General features: G+C 40.2%; 1 protein-coding gene across 1 annotated transcript in view; it reads right to left on the bottom strand.

Moving 5' to 3' along the window:
* The window catches only part of LOC147107670 (suppressor of tumorigenicity 14 protein homolog), a 157896-nt gene that overhangs the window by 121081 nt on the left and 24039 nt on the right, over positions 1-12776 (bottom strand). Inside the window, exons 2-6 of the mRNA XM_086006894.1 lie at positions 10710-10959; positions 6659-6786; positions 5132-5199; positions 3676-3872; positions 1319-1357 (exon numbers count right to left, since the gene is read on the bottom strand). Of these exons, the coding sequence (XP_085863020.1) occupies positions 1319-1357; positions 3676-3872; positions 5132-5199; positions 6659-6786; positions 10710-10959 (682 nt within the window). The remainder of the gene's footprint in view (positions 1-1318; positions 1358-3675; positions 3873-5131; positions 5200-6658; positions 6787-10709; positions 10960-12776) is intronic.

Here is a 12776-nt window from a genome sequence, read left to right as displayed (position 1 = left end):
AAGTTCGCAGAACGTGATGTTAAGTCGGCGTGACATCACACTCTCTTCATTTACATATGCAGGGCCAAGGCCTTCCCCAAAATGGCGGCCGTCGAGTCCTGTGCCGGAGAAGGGCACTAGAGTGGCATTTTTCACCACGATTCCAGCGCTAACAGGTGGCGGTAAGTAGCCCAATTTCTGGGCCTATGTGTTTCCAGGAATTAAGTAATTTGGCTAGAATCCACGATTGTTGAAAATTGTACAGGATGTGTTCAGATCACAGAAACCCCACAGTGCAGATAGAGGCCATTTTGGCCCATCGAGCCTGCACCGACACATATCCCACCCGATCCCCGTAACCCCTACACCAACACATATCCCACCCTATCCCCGTAACCCCACGTATTTAATCCCCCTAACACTAAGGGTCAATTTATCATAGCCAATCATCCTAACCCGCACATCTTTGTAATGAATGAGTACAAAGGTCTGCATTTTCTTAGTTCTTAAATGATAATATCTGAAATTTCAATTAAAAAACTGTAACTGCACCATTGGAAGCTATTTTCACAATAATTGTCTTGTCTAATGAACTGTGGTTTCTCATATTTGTATAATTACTACCTGTTCTTCCCATTATTGGATAGTGGGATAATTCAATTGAAAGAACAGGGGTGTAAGCAATATTTTTTTACATAGGTTTTAATAATAGAACCAACAATGATAATAATTTAAGGAGTATTAATGGGTGGGAATCATTACAACTCAGTCACTGACATCAAAGCAGGGATATATTGAACAAATTGTCGCAAGTACAGCACTGCATACAGAACTGCACAGCAGTCATAATGTTGTAACTCTTGGTTAGATCTTTTCACGCAGACAAAGAAGCACTAAAAGTGATGTGGACCATTCACTAGGAGGCTGATTAAAGAACTGCACAGCACAGGCACTGATGTCAAATTGTCTTATAAGAAACAAAATATATGGCTTGCAAGACAGAAATCGGTTCTTACAAATATCTACTTTGCTGTATGAGTGGTGCTAGCAGAAATTCAAATTTTGTATTAAACAGTTTTTTACTGGCCTGAATACAAAAACAATTTCTGGAAATAATTAAAAAGAATATCTTAGCCATCTTTATTGAAATAGCAAATGATAAAACCATTTGTAATTCTGTCACCAATTTGAATGTTCCTGAGCTACATTCACTGCTGTGGTAACAGACTATGTAATTACCAACATTTTGCTGGTCCTTTATTGGCCTATTGACACAGAAGCTTCAAGTTAAGCAGAAAGAAAAGTTGCCTACAATATAGTCATTTAAAAGGTTGTGTACCTTCTTCAGAGAAGAGGGAATGCTCGTCATACTCTGTTTCTATAACAGAAATATTGGAAGTAAAAGCATTAACAACAAATTTCAATATAAATGAACACTTCAAAACATATTTATTAGTAAGATCGCTAATATTTCATAAACAGAGGGTAGGAATAAGCAAGTCATTTTCGGGTTGGCAGGCTGTAACTAGTGGGATACCGCAAGGATCAGTGCTTGGGCCTCAGCTATTCACAATCTACATCAATGATTTGGATGAGGAGACCAAATGTAATATATCCAAGTTTGCTGATGATACAAAGCTGGGTGGGAATGTAAGTTGTGAGGAGGATGCAAAGAAGCTTCAAGGGGATATAGACAGGTTAAGTGAGTGGGCAAGAGCATGGCAAATGGAATATAATGTGGAGAAATGTGAAGTTATCCATTTTGATAGAAAAAATAGAAAAGCAGAATATTTTTTAAATGGTGAGAGATTGGGAAATGTTGGTGTTCAGAGGGACCTGGGTGTCCTTGTACACAAATCACTGAAAGTTAACATGCAGGTACAGCAAGCAATTAGGAAAGCAAATGGTATGTTGGCCTTTATTACAAGAGGATTTGAGTATAAGAGTAAAGATGTCTTACTGCAATTATATAGGGCCCTGGTGAGACCACACCTGGAGTATTGTGTACAGTTTTGGTCTCCTTACCTAAGGAAGGATATACTTGCCATAGAGGGAGTGCAACAAAGGTTCGCCAGACTGGTTCCTGGGATTGGGGGATTGTCCTATGAGGAGAGATTGAGTAGACTATAAGAGCAGGGAGTAGATATAAGAGCAGGGAGGTTATGATGGAGCTGTACAAAACGCTGGTTAGGCCACAGCTGGAATACTGTGTGCAGTTCTGGTCACCACACTATAGGAAGGATGTGATTGCATTGGAGAGGCTGCAGTGGAGGTTCACCAGGATGTTACCTGGGCTGGAGCGCTTCAGCTATGAAGAGAGACTGGAAAGGCTGGGGTTGCTTTCCTTAGAACAGAGAAGGCTGAGGGGGGACCTGATTGAGGTGTACAAAATTATGAGGGATATAGATAGGGTAGATAGAAAGGAACTTTTCCCCTTAGTAGAGGGGTCAATAACCAGGGGGCATAGTTTCAAGGTAAGGGGCAGGAGGTTTAGAGGGGATTTGAGGAAAAACATTTTCACCCAGAGGGTGGTTGGAATCTGGAACTCACTGCCTGAAAGGGTGGTAGAGGCAGGAACCCTCACAACATTCAAGAAGCATTTAGATGAGCACTTGAAATGCCATAGCATACAAGGCTACGGACCAAGTGCTGGAAAATGGGATTAGAATAGACAGGGCTTGATGGCCAGCACGGACATGATGGGCTGAAGGGCCTCTTTCTATGCTCTATAACTCTATGACTCTATCTATGACTATGATTAGGCCTATATTCTCTAGAGTTTAGAAGAATGAGAGGTGATCTCATTGAAATATACAAAATTCTGACAGGGTAGATGCAGGGAGGATGTTTCCCCTGGCTGGGGAGTCTAGAACCAGGGGTCACAGTCTCAGAATAAGGGGTCGGCCATTTAGGACTGAGATGAGGAGAAATTTCTTCACTCAGAGTGTGGTGAATCTTTGGAATTCTCTACCCCAGAGGGCTGCGGAGGCTCAGTCATTGAGTATATTCAAGCCAGAGATCGATAGATTTTTGGATATTAAGGGAATCGAGGGATATGGGGATAGTACAGGAAAGTGGAGATGAGGTAGAAGATCAGCCATGATCTTACTGAATGGCAGAGCAGGCTCGAAGGGCCAAATGGCCTACTCCTGCTCCTAATTCTTATGTTCTTATGTTCATATTTATAGGGTTGGGGTTCTGCGTCAACTGAAATCCTTAAAACAGCCAGAACCATTCAGTTCTAAAAACATAGTTCAATATATACCATGCTGACCTCTGAAAAGTTGGAACTGTTGTGTTTCTTTCTCATATAAAAATAATTAAAAGTTAGCTTCAGACATCATGATTTATAACACCAATCACATCATTGTTGAATACTCTGATAAACTGTCTTGAACTGGGAACAAAAATACCCCTTTAAAGTAATACATTCTAAAGGCATGTTCACAATACAATGCAAGTTTAAACATCGTCTCTACCTCCACATAGTCTCCTTCACCCGAGAAAGAAGATCTAATGTGATAAGTACGTGACACTGATCATAGTGTTCTTCTTTGTTTATATCTATTTACATGTGCTGATTGCAAATGCAGATACATGGATCTGTCCCCACACCCCCAAAAATATAAATTTATGATAAATAACTTGCATCCCATCTCTAATTATGAGATCTAATTTTATAGGAGAGCTTCATACCATAAATGTTAATGGAATTAGCGTCTACAGGGTACTCTCCCAGGTATTCTGTAGCAGTGCTAGATTCAGTTGTTTTCCTCAGGTAGTTATTCAATACCTCAACCACATCATCTGCATGAAGGACCTTGCTGTCTTCTAGAAGTCTGTTTTTCCCCACAGAGAATGTAATCATAAAGTAAGCTAAGACACTTCCTTCACTGTGAAAAAGATACATAGTACGTTCCATTAGAAAACCCACATTGCACAAAGTAAAACATTTGCGTCTGTAATCTCTTCAACGTCTCAAAAAAGTATTCATCCATTCATACAGAGTGAGAATTGTTTACTTGTGGATAGTATTAGTAACACTACTGTTACTCAAACTTAAAACACTTCTCATACCAACTCAATTATTGATTTTTTTACAAGTAAAAAACTTTTGTCTAAAAGATCTACATAATTATATTACAATATAAAGCTTATAATCGGAGTACTTTAAAACTGCTGTTAGTACTTTTTGGGACAGGAATCACAGATTACACTATAAAAGGCAAATCAGAAGGGTTATTCTCCCATGTGTCCTTGTTGATTAACTGCAAATGACCTTTGATGGTAGAATGAAAGAAAAATGTCAACTTTGTTTTTAGTTAACCTCCATAAACTTCAGCTCATCCAAAACTCTCCTGTCCATATCCTTTCCTGCACCAAGTGCCGCTAGACCACCACACCCTTCCTCGTTGATCTATATTAGCTCCTGGTCCTCCAACACCTCAAATTTAAATGTTTATCCTTGTGTTTAAATTTTTCCATGGCCTCGGCCCTCCCCGTCCCTGTAACATTCTACAATCACCCCTTCACATTCTCCATTCCTTTGATTTCGTCCTCTTGTGAATCCCCAGTCTCCTTCGTCCCACCATTTGTGGCCATGCCTTCAATCACACAGGTCTCACTCTCTCAAATTCCCTCCCTACACCCTTTTCACCTCCCTCTCCTCTGTAAAACCCACTCTTTGATCAAACTTTTAGTCACCCCATGTAATCTCTGTTTCTTTGGCTCAGCATCCATTTTCCTCACACATTTGTGAAGTGTCTTTGAATGTTTTTCTACATAAAAGGTACTATATAAATGAAACCTTTGTTGCTGTTAAGACTGTCTGCTGGCCATTAAAGGAATTCTGTCAATTTTTAGGATTTCTATTACTTTTTGTTGAAAGTAATCCTTTGTTGTCCAAGAATGAAAAGATAATAATTATTAGCGATAATGTCATTAATAAGCTGCAGAGCCCCAGGATTTTAACTATACATTCAATACATTATGATCCCAGCTCTGGGTTTCAGTGAATGGGAATGCATCATTTGCAGATTGTTTCTATCACCTGTTCAGAGCTTTTTAACAAATTAATATTTGAAAAATCTAAAAATGCTTCTGACTTGAGGGGAAACCATCTTACAAGAACATTTAAGAATTGGATTCCTACCTAAAGGAGATGACGCTGACACTGACAAAGCGTTGTGCCAATTGTGATCCTCTAAACATCTCCGCCAACTGCCAAACACATAAAATAACATGAACCAAAGCTATAAATTGAATACTGCAGACCATGTGTTATTCCACCTCCCAGTTATTTCTAAGTAACTAACTTATAGCCTAGCTATGACTGAGTTTCTATTTTTTCATGCTAAGGAGAATTGTATTAATAACATATTTATTATCTCTTTTTTTCCACCATAAAATCTGTTCACTGACAGGAGAGGGATAATGTGGCAATTAAAATGTAACGGAATATATTCAGGATTTGAATATTATGGCCTAGAGTTTGCACTAGTTTGTGTCGTTCGCCAGAAATCTGCCAAACCAGCGTAAAAGATCGAGGAATTGCAAGCGCAAGCGTAAATCGAGTTTCCGCGATCTTTAATGCTCGTTTACAAAACAATGCACTGGAAGCCGGCCCTGCCCACAAAACTGGCCATGCCCCAGATCGAAATAATGGGCATGGCCAGTTTCTGACGATTTCACCTGTTTGCGACCGTTTGAGGAGGCTCTTCAAATTAAGTTTGTTTTTTTAGGCGCAAAGGCACTAGTTGGCACGTTTTAAAAGTTTTTAAACATTAAAAAATATTTAATTTACTAAGAAACTGACTGGTGTACACCAATGAAACTAGTAAATGGTTCAGTATAGTTTTTTAAAGTCATTTTCAGTGATTTAAAATCAGGCTCTCACAGGTGGTGGACTCTTGTTAACAATGCTTATTTTTTGTGATAAACCCATTTTCAGCTGTATTAATCAAACTGCACCAGGTTACCGGTCTTAAATACATCAACAAATATTTTTTTATGCAAGAAAAAATAATAAACAATAATGTTCAGTTACGCTGCCCGATTGCGCTGGTTCATGGATGATTTTAGGTTTGTGATTATCCAAATGAGTTTGGGCGGAAACTTCACTTTGGAAAACCAGCACAATTTACGCCCAAATTACTGATTATGCCCAAAGCGGAACTCTACCCCACTGTATTTTTTATTATTTTTAAATGTTACTACAGGTCCACAATCCCTTATCCGCAATTCCGAAATTCGAAAAGCTCTGAAAACCGAAAGTTTTTTCGCGGAGTGTCACTCGTGTGCACGACATGACCCGAGTGGCGCCAAACATGACCCGACGCGGCCGATGCTTGACCCACGCAGGTGTGAGGCGTCAGTTGTGTCTCAGCGCTGCTACCAGTCACACGTGCGTCTGCTGCTCTCTGATATTTTTTGTTATTTTGTGATTTTGAGTTTAATTTCACTGTGAAAATGTCAAAGAGCTGCAGATACCCCTACCGTTCTGAAATCCGAAAAATTCCGAATTCCGAAACACATCTGGCCCCAAGGGTTTCGGATAAGGGATTAATAACCTGTATTCTCATTTGTAGCCACATAACTTCTTGATGCTCTTTAAAGTGGGTTGTGCCTATCAATGGAAAAACTATACAGTACATACCATGCGCGACAGAATGTTACTTACTGGTTTCTCGATTTGATTGGCTAAGAATATGAACTCAGTGGATCTGCTGTCTGTTAATGCAGAGCTGAAGAAGACATTTTCTAGATGCACCGAACCACTGAAGTAAACTCTTCCATTTGGAATCTCATCTGTTGGAGTTGTTAGGATACAGAAAATTAACCAAAGCTATTGCAACATTCAGAAGCTGTATATGAGTGGAAAGCTTATTTAATCTTGACTGTTAGGATAAGAAATGCAATCACCACGGCTCTACTGCAAGTGACAAATTCATTTTTCAAAAATATTAGAAATAGATAAACAATGCTCCAAAAGGCAAAACCAAAACACAGTGTTAGAAAATGTTACAAAAATTATTCCAAAAATGATCACAATATCATGAGGCTAACATACACACTGTTAATACCATTATAAACTAAAAGGGCCTTGTCTAAGGAAGAATACCATGAAGGAATGTATTTTAGTTCTACTTTATTGCTTTATTGTCACAAAATACATTTGCACTATTTTTACATTTAAATTATTTGGTATTGCATTAAGGTTGTCAGTTTTGACTTTGCCTATATTGAACAGGATTTTGCAGTTTAGAGAAATGAATGTACTAGCTGCATACAGTAAGAAACCAGTGGCATAGTTACAAGATACAGTTACCTTGAAACATTGATTCCACTATATCTTTTAATTTTAAATTTAAAGAGCATACACACTAAATGATACAATTTAAAAGGGGGTGCAAGAACAGAGAGACCTGGGGGTGCTTGGGCACAAATCATTGAAGGTGGCAGGACAGGTTAACAAAGCAGTTAATAAAGAGAGGCATAGAGCACAAAAGCCAGGAAGTTATGCTAAACCTATATAAAATATTAGTTCAGTCCCAACTGGAGTATTGTGCCCAATTCTGGGCTCCACACTTTAGGAAGGACATGAAGGCTTTGGAGAGGGCACAGAAGAGATTTACTAGATTGGTTCCAGGGATGAGGGATTACAGTTACGTGGATAGACTGGAGAAGCTGGGGTTATTCTACTTGGAGCAGAGAAGTCTAAGAGGAGATTTGATAGAGGTGTCTCAAATCAGGAATGATTTAGGTAGAGTAAATAAAGAGAAACTGTTTCCAATGGCTGAAGGGTTGATAACGAGAGGGCACAGATTTAAGGTGATTGGCAAAAGAACCAGAGGCAACATGAGGAAAAACTTTTTTACACAACGAGTGGTTCGGATTTGGAATGCACTGCCTGATAGGGTGGTGGATACAGATTCAATAGTAGCCTTCAAAAGGGAATTGGATAAATACTTGAAGGAGAAAAATTTGCAGGGATATGGTGAAAGAGCGAGTGAGTGGGACTAACAGAACTGCTCTTCGAAACAGCCGGCACAGACTCGATGGGCCAAATGGCCTCCTTCTGTGCTGTACTATTGTATGATTTTATGATTCTATGAATCGAAAATGGAAACAATTTCCTTGCACTGAGGAAAATGAGCATGAATGTAAAAATGATGCAATGACTGAACAAAACAAGTATTTAATTAAAAATGCAAATTAATTATACTAAAGCCTAGAAATTCACTTGCGCCCCGTTTGGGGCACCAGTCTCGCCAGGGCGCCGAAAGTACCGCCCCGGAAGGAGTCGCGAACGCCCGCTGGAAATTCAGTTTCAGCACCTCAGACGGAAGCGCAGCGCTACTTGAGGCGCCCCGCATCCCTCTTGGAGCGCTGCAACTGAAAATTGCAGCGCAACGTGCCGCAGTACCACACGCTGCGGCACGGCATGCTGCGGTACTGCAGGCCTTCCTCCCCTTCTTAAAGGGGAGGGGCCTGCTGCAGCGCGATCGGGAGTGCCGGCAAAAGAGCCCGGCACTGAGGAGAAGTGCCGGACTCTTGGGACACAGCCGGCACAATGCAGGGGGTGGGGGGCTCAGGAGGCCGGGGACGGCGGTGCGGAGAGGTGCTGGCAGGCTGCCAGCAAAAAAAATGGCCGCCCCACACCTCCGCGCCTCTACCACCGCAGGTCGGCCCCCCTGAACCGGTCACAAATTGCGACCGGCGTTAAAGCAGGGGGCGCTACCAAATTTCGTGATCGGGGTGGTAGCGGGGCGCTGTGCACACCGATGACGTCATCAGTGGTGGCGCAGCGCTAACGGCTAGCGCCGCCATTAGCGTCCCGCTAAATTTAGCGGAGGCGTGGCCAGTGGTGCAAAACCCACTAAGTGCCCTCTTTGGGCGCTAACAGGTGGCGCAGCCCACTGAATTTCTAGGCCTAAAAGTTTTAACTCGTTAAAAGGAAGCATATGCAGTTAATTTTCCCTATGGTAATCTTGTAAAACTCCTCTATTTTAAGTAAAGCTTTGGGATAAAGCATCAGCACAAGAGTGCTCATCAAGATGTTATTAAAAGAATGTGGTGGGATTGAATATTCATAAAGCAACAGGGCTAGATGGAATGGATCCAAGAAAGAAAAGTAAGGTAGAAGCAAGGGAAGTTTTCACAGTTCATTAAATACAAGGGTACTACCAGAAGACTGGAAAATAACTAACATTTCAATCTTAAAAAAAGTTTAAAGTATAATCCTGAGAATTATAAACCTGTTAGCTTTGCATCTATAGTTGGAAAAATACTGGAATTTATTAAAAAGAAACAACTCAAATAACAAAATAAAAGCAATAAATCCAAACCAACAAGGTGTTTTGGAATGCAACTCATGCCAAATAAATGTATTATAATGCATAGATGACATAACAGAATTGGTTATTGTGATATTGTGGTTGATTTTATATGACTCGACTTTCAGAAACTATTGCTGATGTGCCTCATAATATGGGTGGAGTGAAAACTATTGAGATAACCAAAGGTTTTGTAAATTGGATAATATATTGGCTGAATAATAGAAAAGTAATTGCAGCTAGATTTTAATTAGGCTGCAGTTAGAGTATTGTGCACAAGTTTCAGCACATTATTATAGCATGACTATAAAAGAAATAGAAAAGATTCAGTAGGATGTTCCCAGCATTGAGGGATAACTATTATGAGGAGAGGCTTAAGGAGTAAGGGATTTTGCACTAGAGCGGAGAAATAAGGGTGTCTTGCCAGATCCTGTCTTAAGTGTTGCTTTAAGGAAGCTCACTGCTTCGACAACTTTAGGCTATATCTCAGGTTTGCCTGCATATTTTTCAATAGTTTTTTTCCTTGGAGAGCTTAGTTATGGGCTTGAGAGACATGAGAGTTTTTTTGAAGGAGTCAATTGGAAAAATTGTTTCTGCTTCTGTTTATTGTCAAACAAGGAAGATATGTTATGTGAGCAAGCCGCCAGGAAACACAGGCATAGAAAATCTAGAAAATTTTTGCTTCAGAGCTTCAGAATTTTGCTTCAATGACATAGAATTACCTCGAAATTATAGCACAGAAACATGCAGTTGAAAATATAGAAACCGAGCTGTATGACATTACCACATCATTAATGTCTGACTTAAATATGCTCTCCCGTTTTAGGGCAGACGTTTCCCATGTCAGGTAGAAGCGATTTCAGAAAATCAGGAAAGTGTAAAAAGTGACGGGGATTTGGCTTCGTGGATCCCTGGTCCTGCCCATTCGAGTACAACCTACAAATATAGCATCCCATTTTTAATAAAGACAAGCATCACAGCTTGTGGTATAAATTAAAACATGGAAAGGTTTACGTTGCCAATATCACTTCTGTCATGCGCCACCAACTACTGTACAGCAAATTAGAAACACCATTAACAAGCTTAAACTGACTCCAAATCAAACCAAGTTAGTGGACAAACACCAGAAACAGACAAACCAATGTGTATTATATTGAGAGGCACTCCCCTGGTTGCTCAGTGAGTTTATCCAGCGTGTAGCTGAACCATTTGGCCAGGAAGATCTGGTCTGCACTTGGGGAACTTTTTCCAGCAAAAATGTTTAATATCTGTTAAAAGTACCTTTTTGCCTGTCCCCTGTAAAACAGCTCCCTAGATTTCATAAAGGTTTATTACACTATAAATTAGTCCTGTGATTCAAATGTCAATGGTAAATTTTAGCACTTTCTTACTTACAAACAAAGTACCACAGAATGGCTGCAGCTCCTCCAAATATGACCAACAGCAAAAGCACTATCAAAACAATTTTTGTCGGTTGGCATCTCTTCTCAGGTGTGTCCTCTAGGGCAGTTTCTGGCTGTCTGTAAAGCTGAGCTGCTTGTGCAGGAACTGCTGGATTCAAAGCTTCATGGCACAGTGGCGGGTAGTGCGCAGGAATGTGCTGGCTCATTGGATAGGCTGGTGTGGTTAGAACTGTAGGATATGTCTGAAAATGATTGTACAACTTATATTATTCAAATGTTACAGCAACTAACCCTTTGAAGATCAAACAAAGATAATCTTGTTGTTTATTCAGATATTAGAAAAGGCATAATCCTTTATTTACTGTAATTTGTTTCTGCTGATGACGTATGACATAAAATTCTGAAAGATGTGATGGAAATCGAATACGCCAAAGGTTAAAAGATACAGTACATATATTATATATCAAAATATCCAGATCAATACAGATGCATAAAGATTATTTAAATTTCTGCACAAATGTTAGCGTGTATTGTATTATATGTGTCCTGGAAATGGGCTGAATTTTTTTCCAGTAGAAGGTCAGCAGCGGAGCAGGACTTCTGTCCATCCATGTGACTCCACCGCTAACCTTTTGGTGTTTCTTTGGGAATCCCTAATTATGTATGCAGTGTGGATTGGAAGTAAATAATGCCTCTCCTCAATGGCTTACTATTGAGGGAAATAGAGTGATTCCGTAGTGTTTGAAATATTTCAGCTAATTAAAGAGCGACAAGTATTTCTGCAGAGTGGGAACCACATTGTCTAAAAATGCAGCACTGGCACGGTAATAGGGTAGTGGGGGTGGGGGAAATGGAAGCAGGAAGGGCTCCCAGATTCTCAAATACAGTCATGGCTGTTTTACTGACTGAAGTAAGAGCTAGAAAGGATAAACTTTTGGGGACTGAGGGCACGAAGCCCTTAAAATGATGGTTCAGGCCGTATGGTGGAAGGTTGCTGAAGCAATGAGAGCAACCTCCACCACCCCAAGAACTGCCAGATATTTAAGGAAGAGGTTCAATGACCTCACAAGGGTGACTATAGTAAGTCAAGGCACTGTTCCCAATGCACATCCTATACAAATGGTAGAAGTTTCACTCAGCTACTTACCTCACAAGCTCTTTCTGTGTCAGCACCTGCGTTTCAGGGACACTGACTTATGCAAAAGCAAACCTCTGAAAATAGTGAAGCATCATGTTAATTCACAGCTGCTCTGTGAACTCATATTACCTGCCACAAGGCAGTCGATTTACAGGGACAACGCACCTGCAGGTCTCACTATCATGGGATGCATGAATTCATATGCGGGAAAAGAAGTGTTCATGCTACTCACATTGCACTCTCTGTGTGCAAAGGGTAAGGTTATTCATACCCAGTGCCAGAAAAATAGCACAGAGGATGGGGGGACAGGGAGAACACCATCACTGAATGAAGAGGAAGCTGCTATTGTGTATATTTATCTCGTCTCACAATATTCTTATATATTTTTTCCTCTATGTGTTTCTGTTTTGATGGAGGAGAGGATCAGGACATTGGGCAGGTAGAACGTGGAAGTTCATTAGTATGGTTGGGTAGAGAACGAGGAGATCAGGAGTCTGGGCAGATTGTTAGGGAATAGGCAAAATGGTGCACAAAATAGAAGTAGTTTAGTAATATTGTACAAGTGTGGATAATAGGCTCAAGCCATGTATATGCAATTGCTCTACATTGTAAGGGAAAGAAATAGGTAGAAGAGCTAGCTTAGAAACAAAGACGGAGGCAAGCAGATAAGACAAATTCCAGACCTTTGAGGCACAGCAAGTCTGTGAAAAGAAATGGTACAGTACTATACAAATGTGGAATATGATACAGGGAATCCTACTGCTAACCTTAATGTTTCTGAATGCAATTTATAAATTTATATATTCAGCTCAGTCAAAGATTAATTGAAACCACTTTCAAATAAGCAATTCAGCTTATGTGACAAGTAGATATTCAAAACTTTCAAAAGTAGTTGGTTTTCTGTGGTAAACTGTTATGGTT

The sequence above is a fragment of the Somniosus microcephalus genome, chromosome 14 (genome assembly GCF_052327205.1).
Source record: "Somniosus microcephalus isolate GS21.2 chromosome 14, FLI_Smic_1.0, whole genome shotgun sequence".
NCBI lineage: Eukaryota > Metazoa > Chordata > Chondrichthyes > Squaliformes > Somniosidae > Somniosus > Somniosus microcephalus.
Note: the sequence above shows the minus strand (reverse complement) of the source record. Positions and strands in the feature narration are given on the sequence as shown.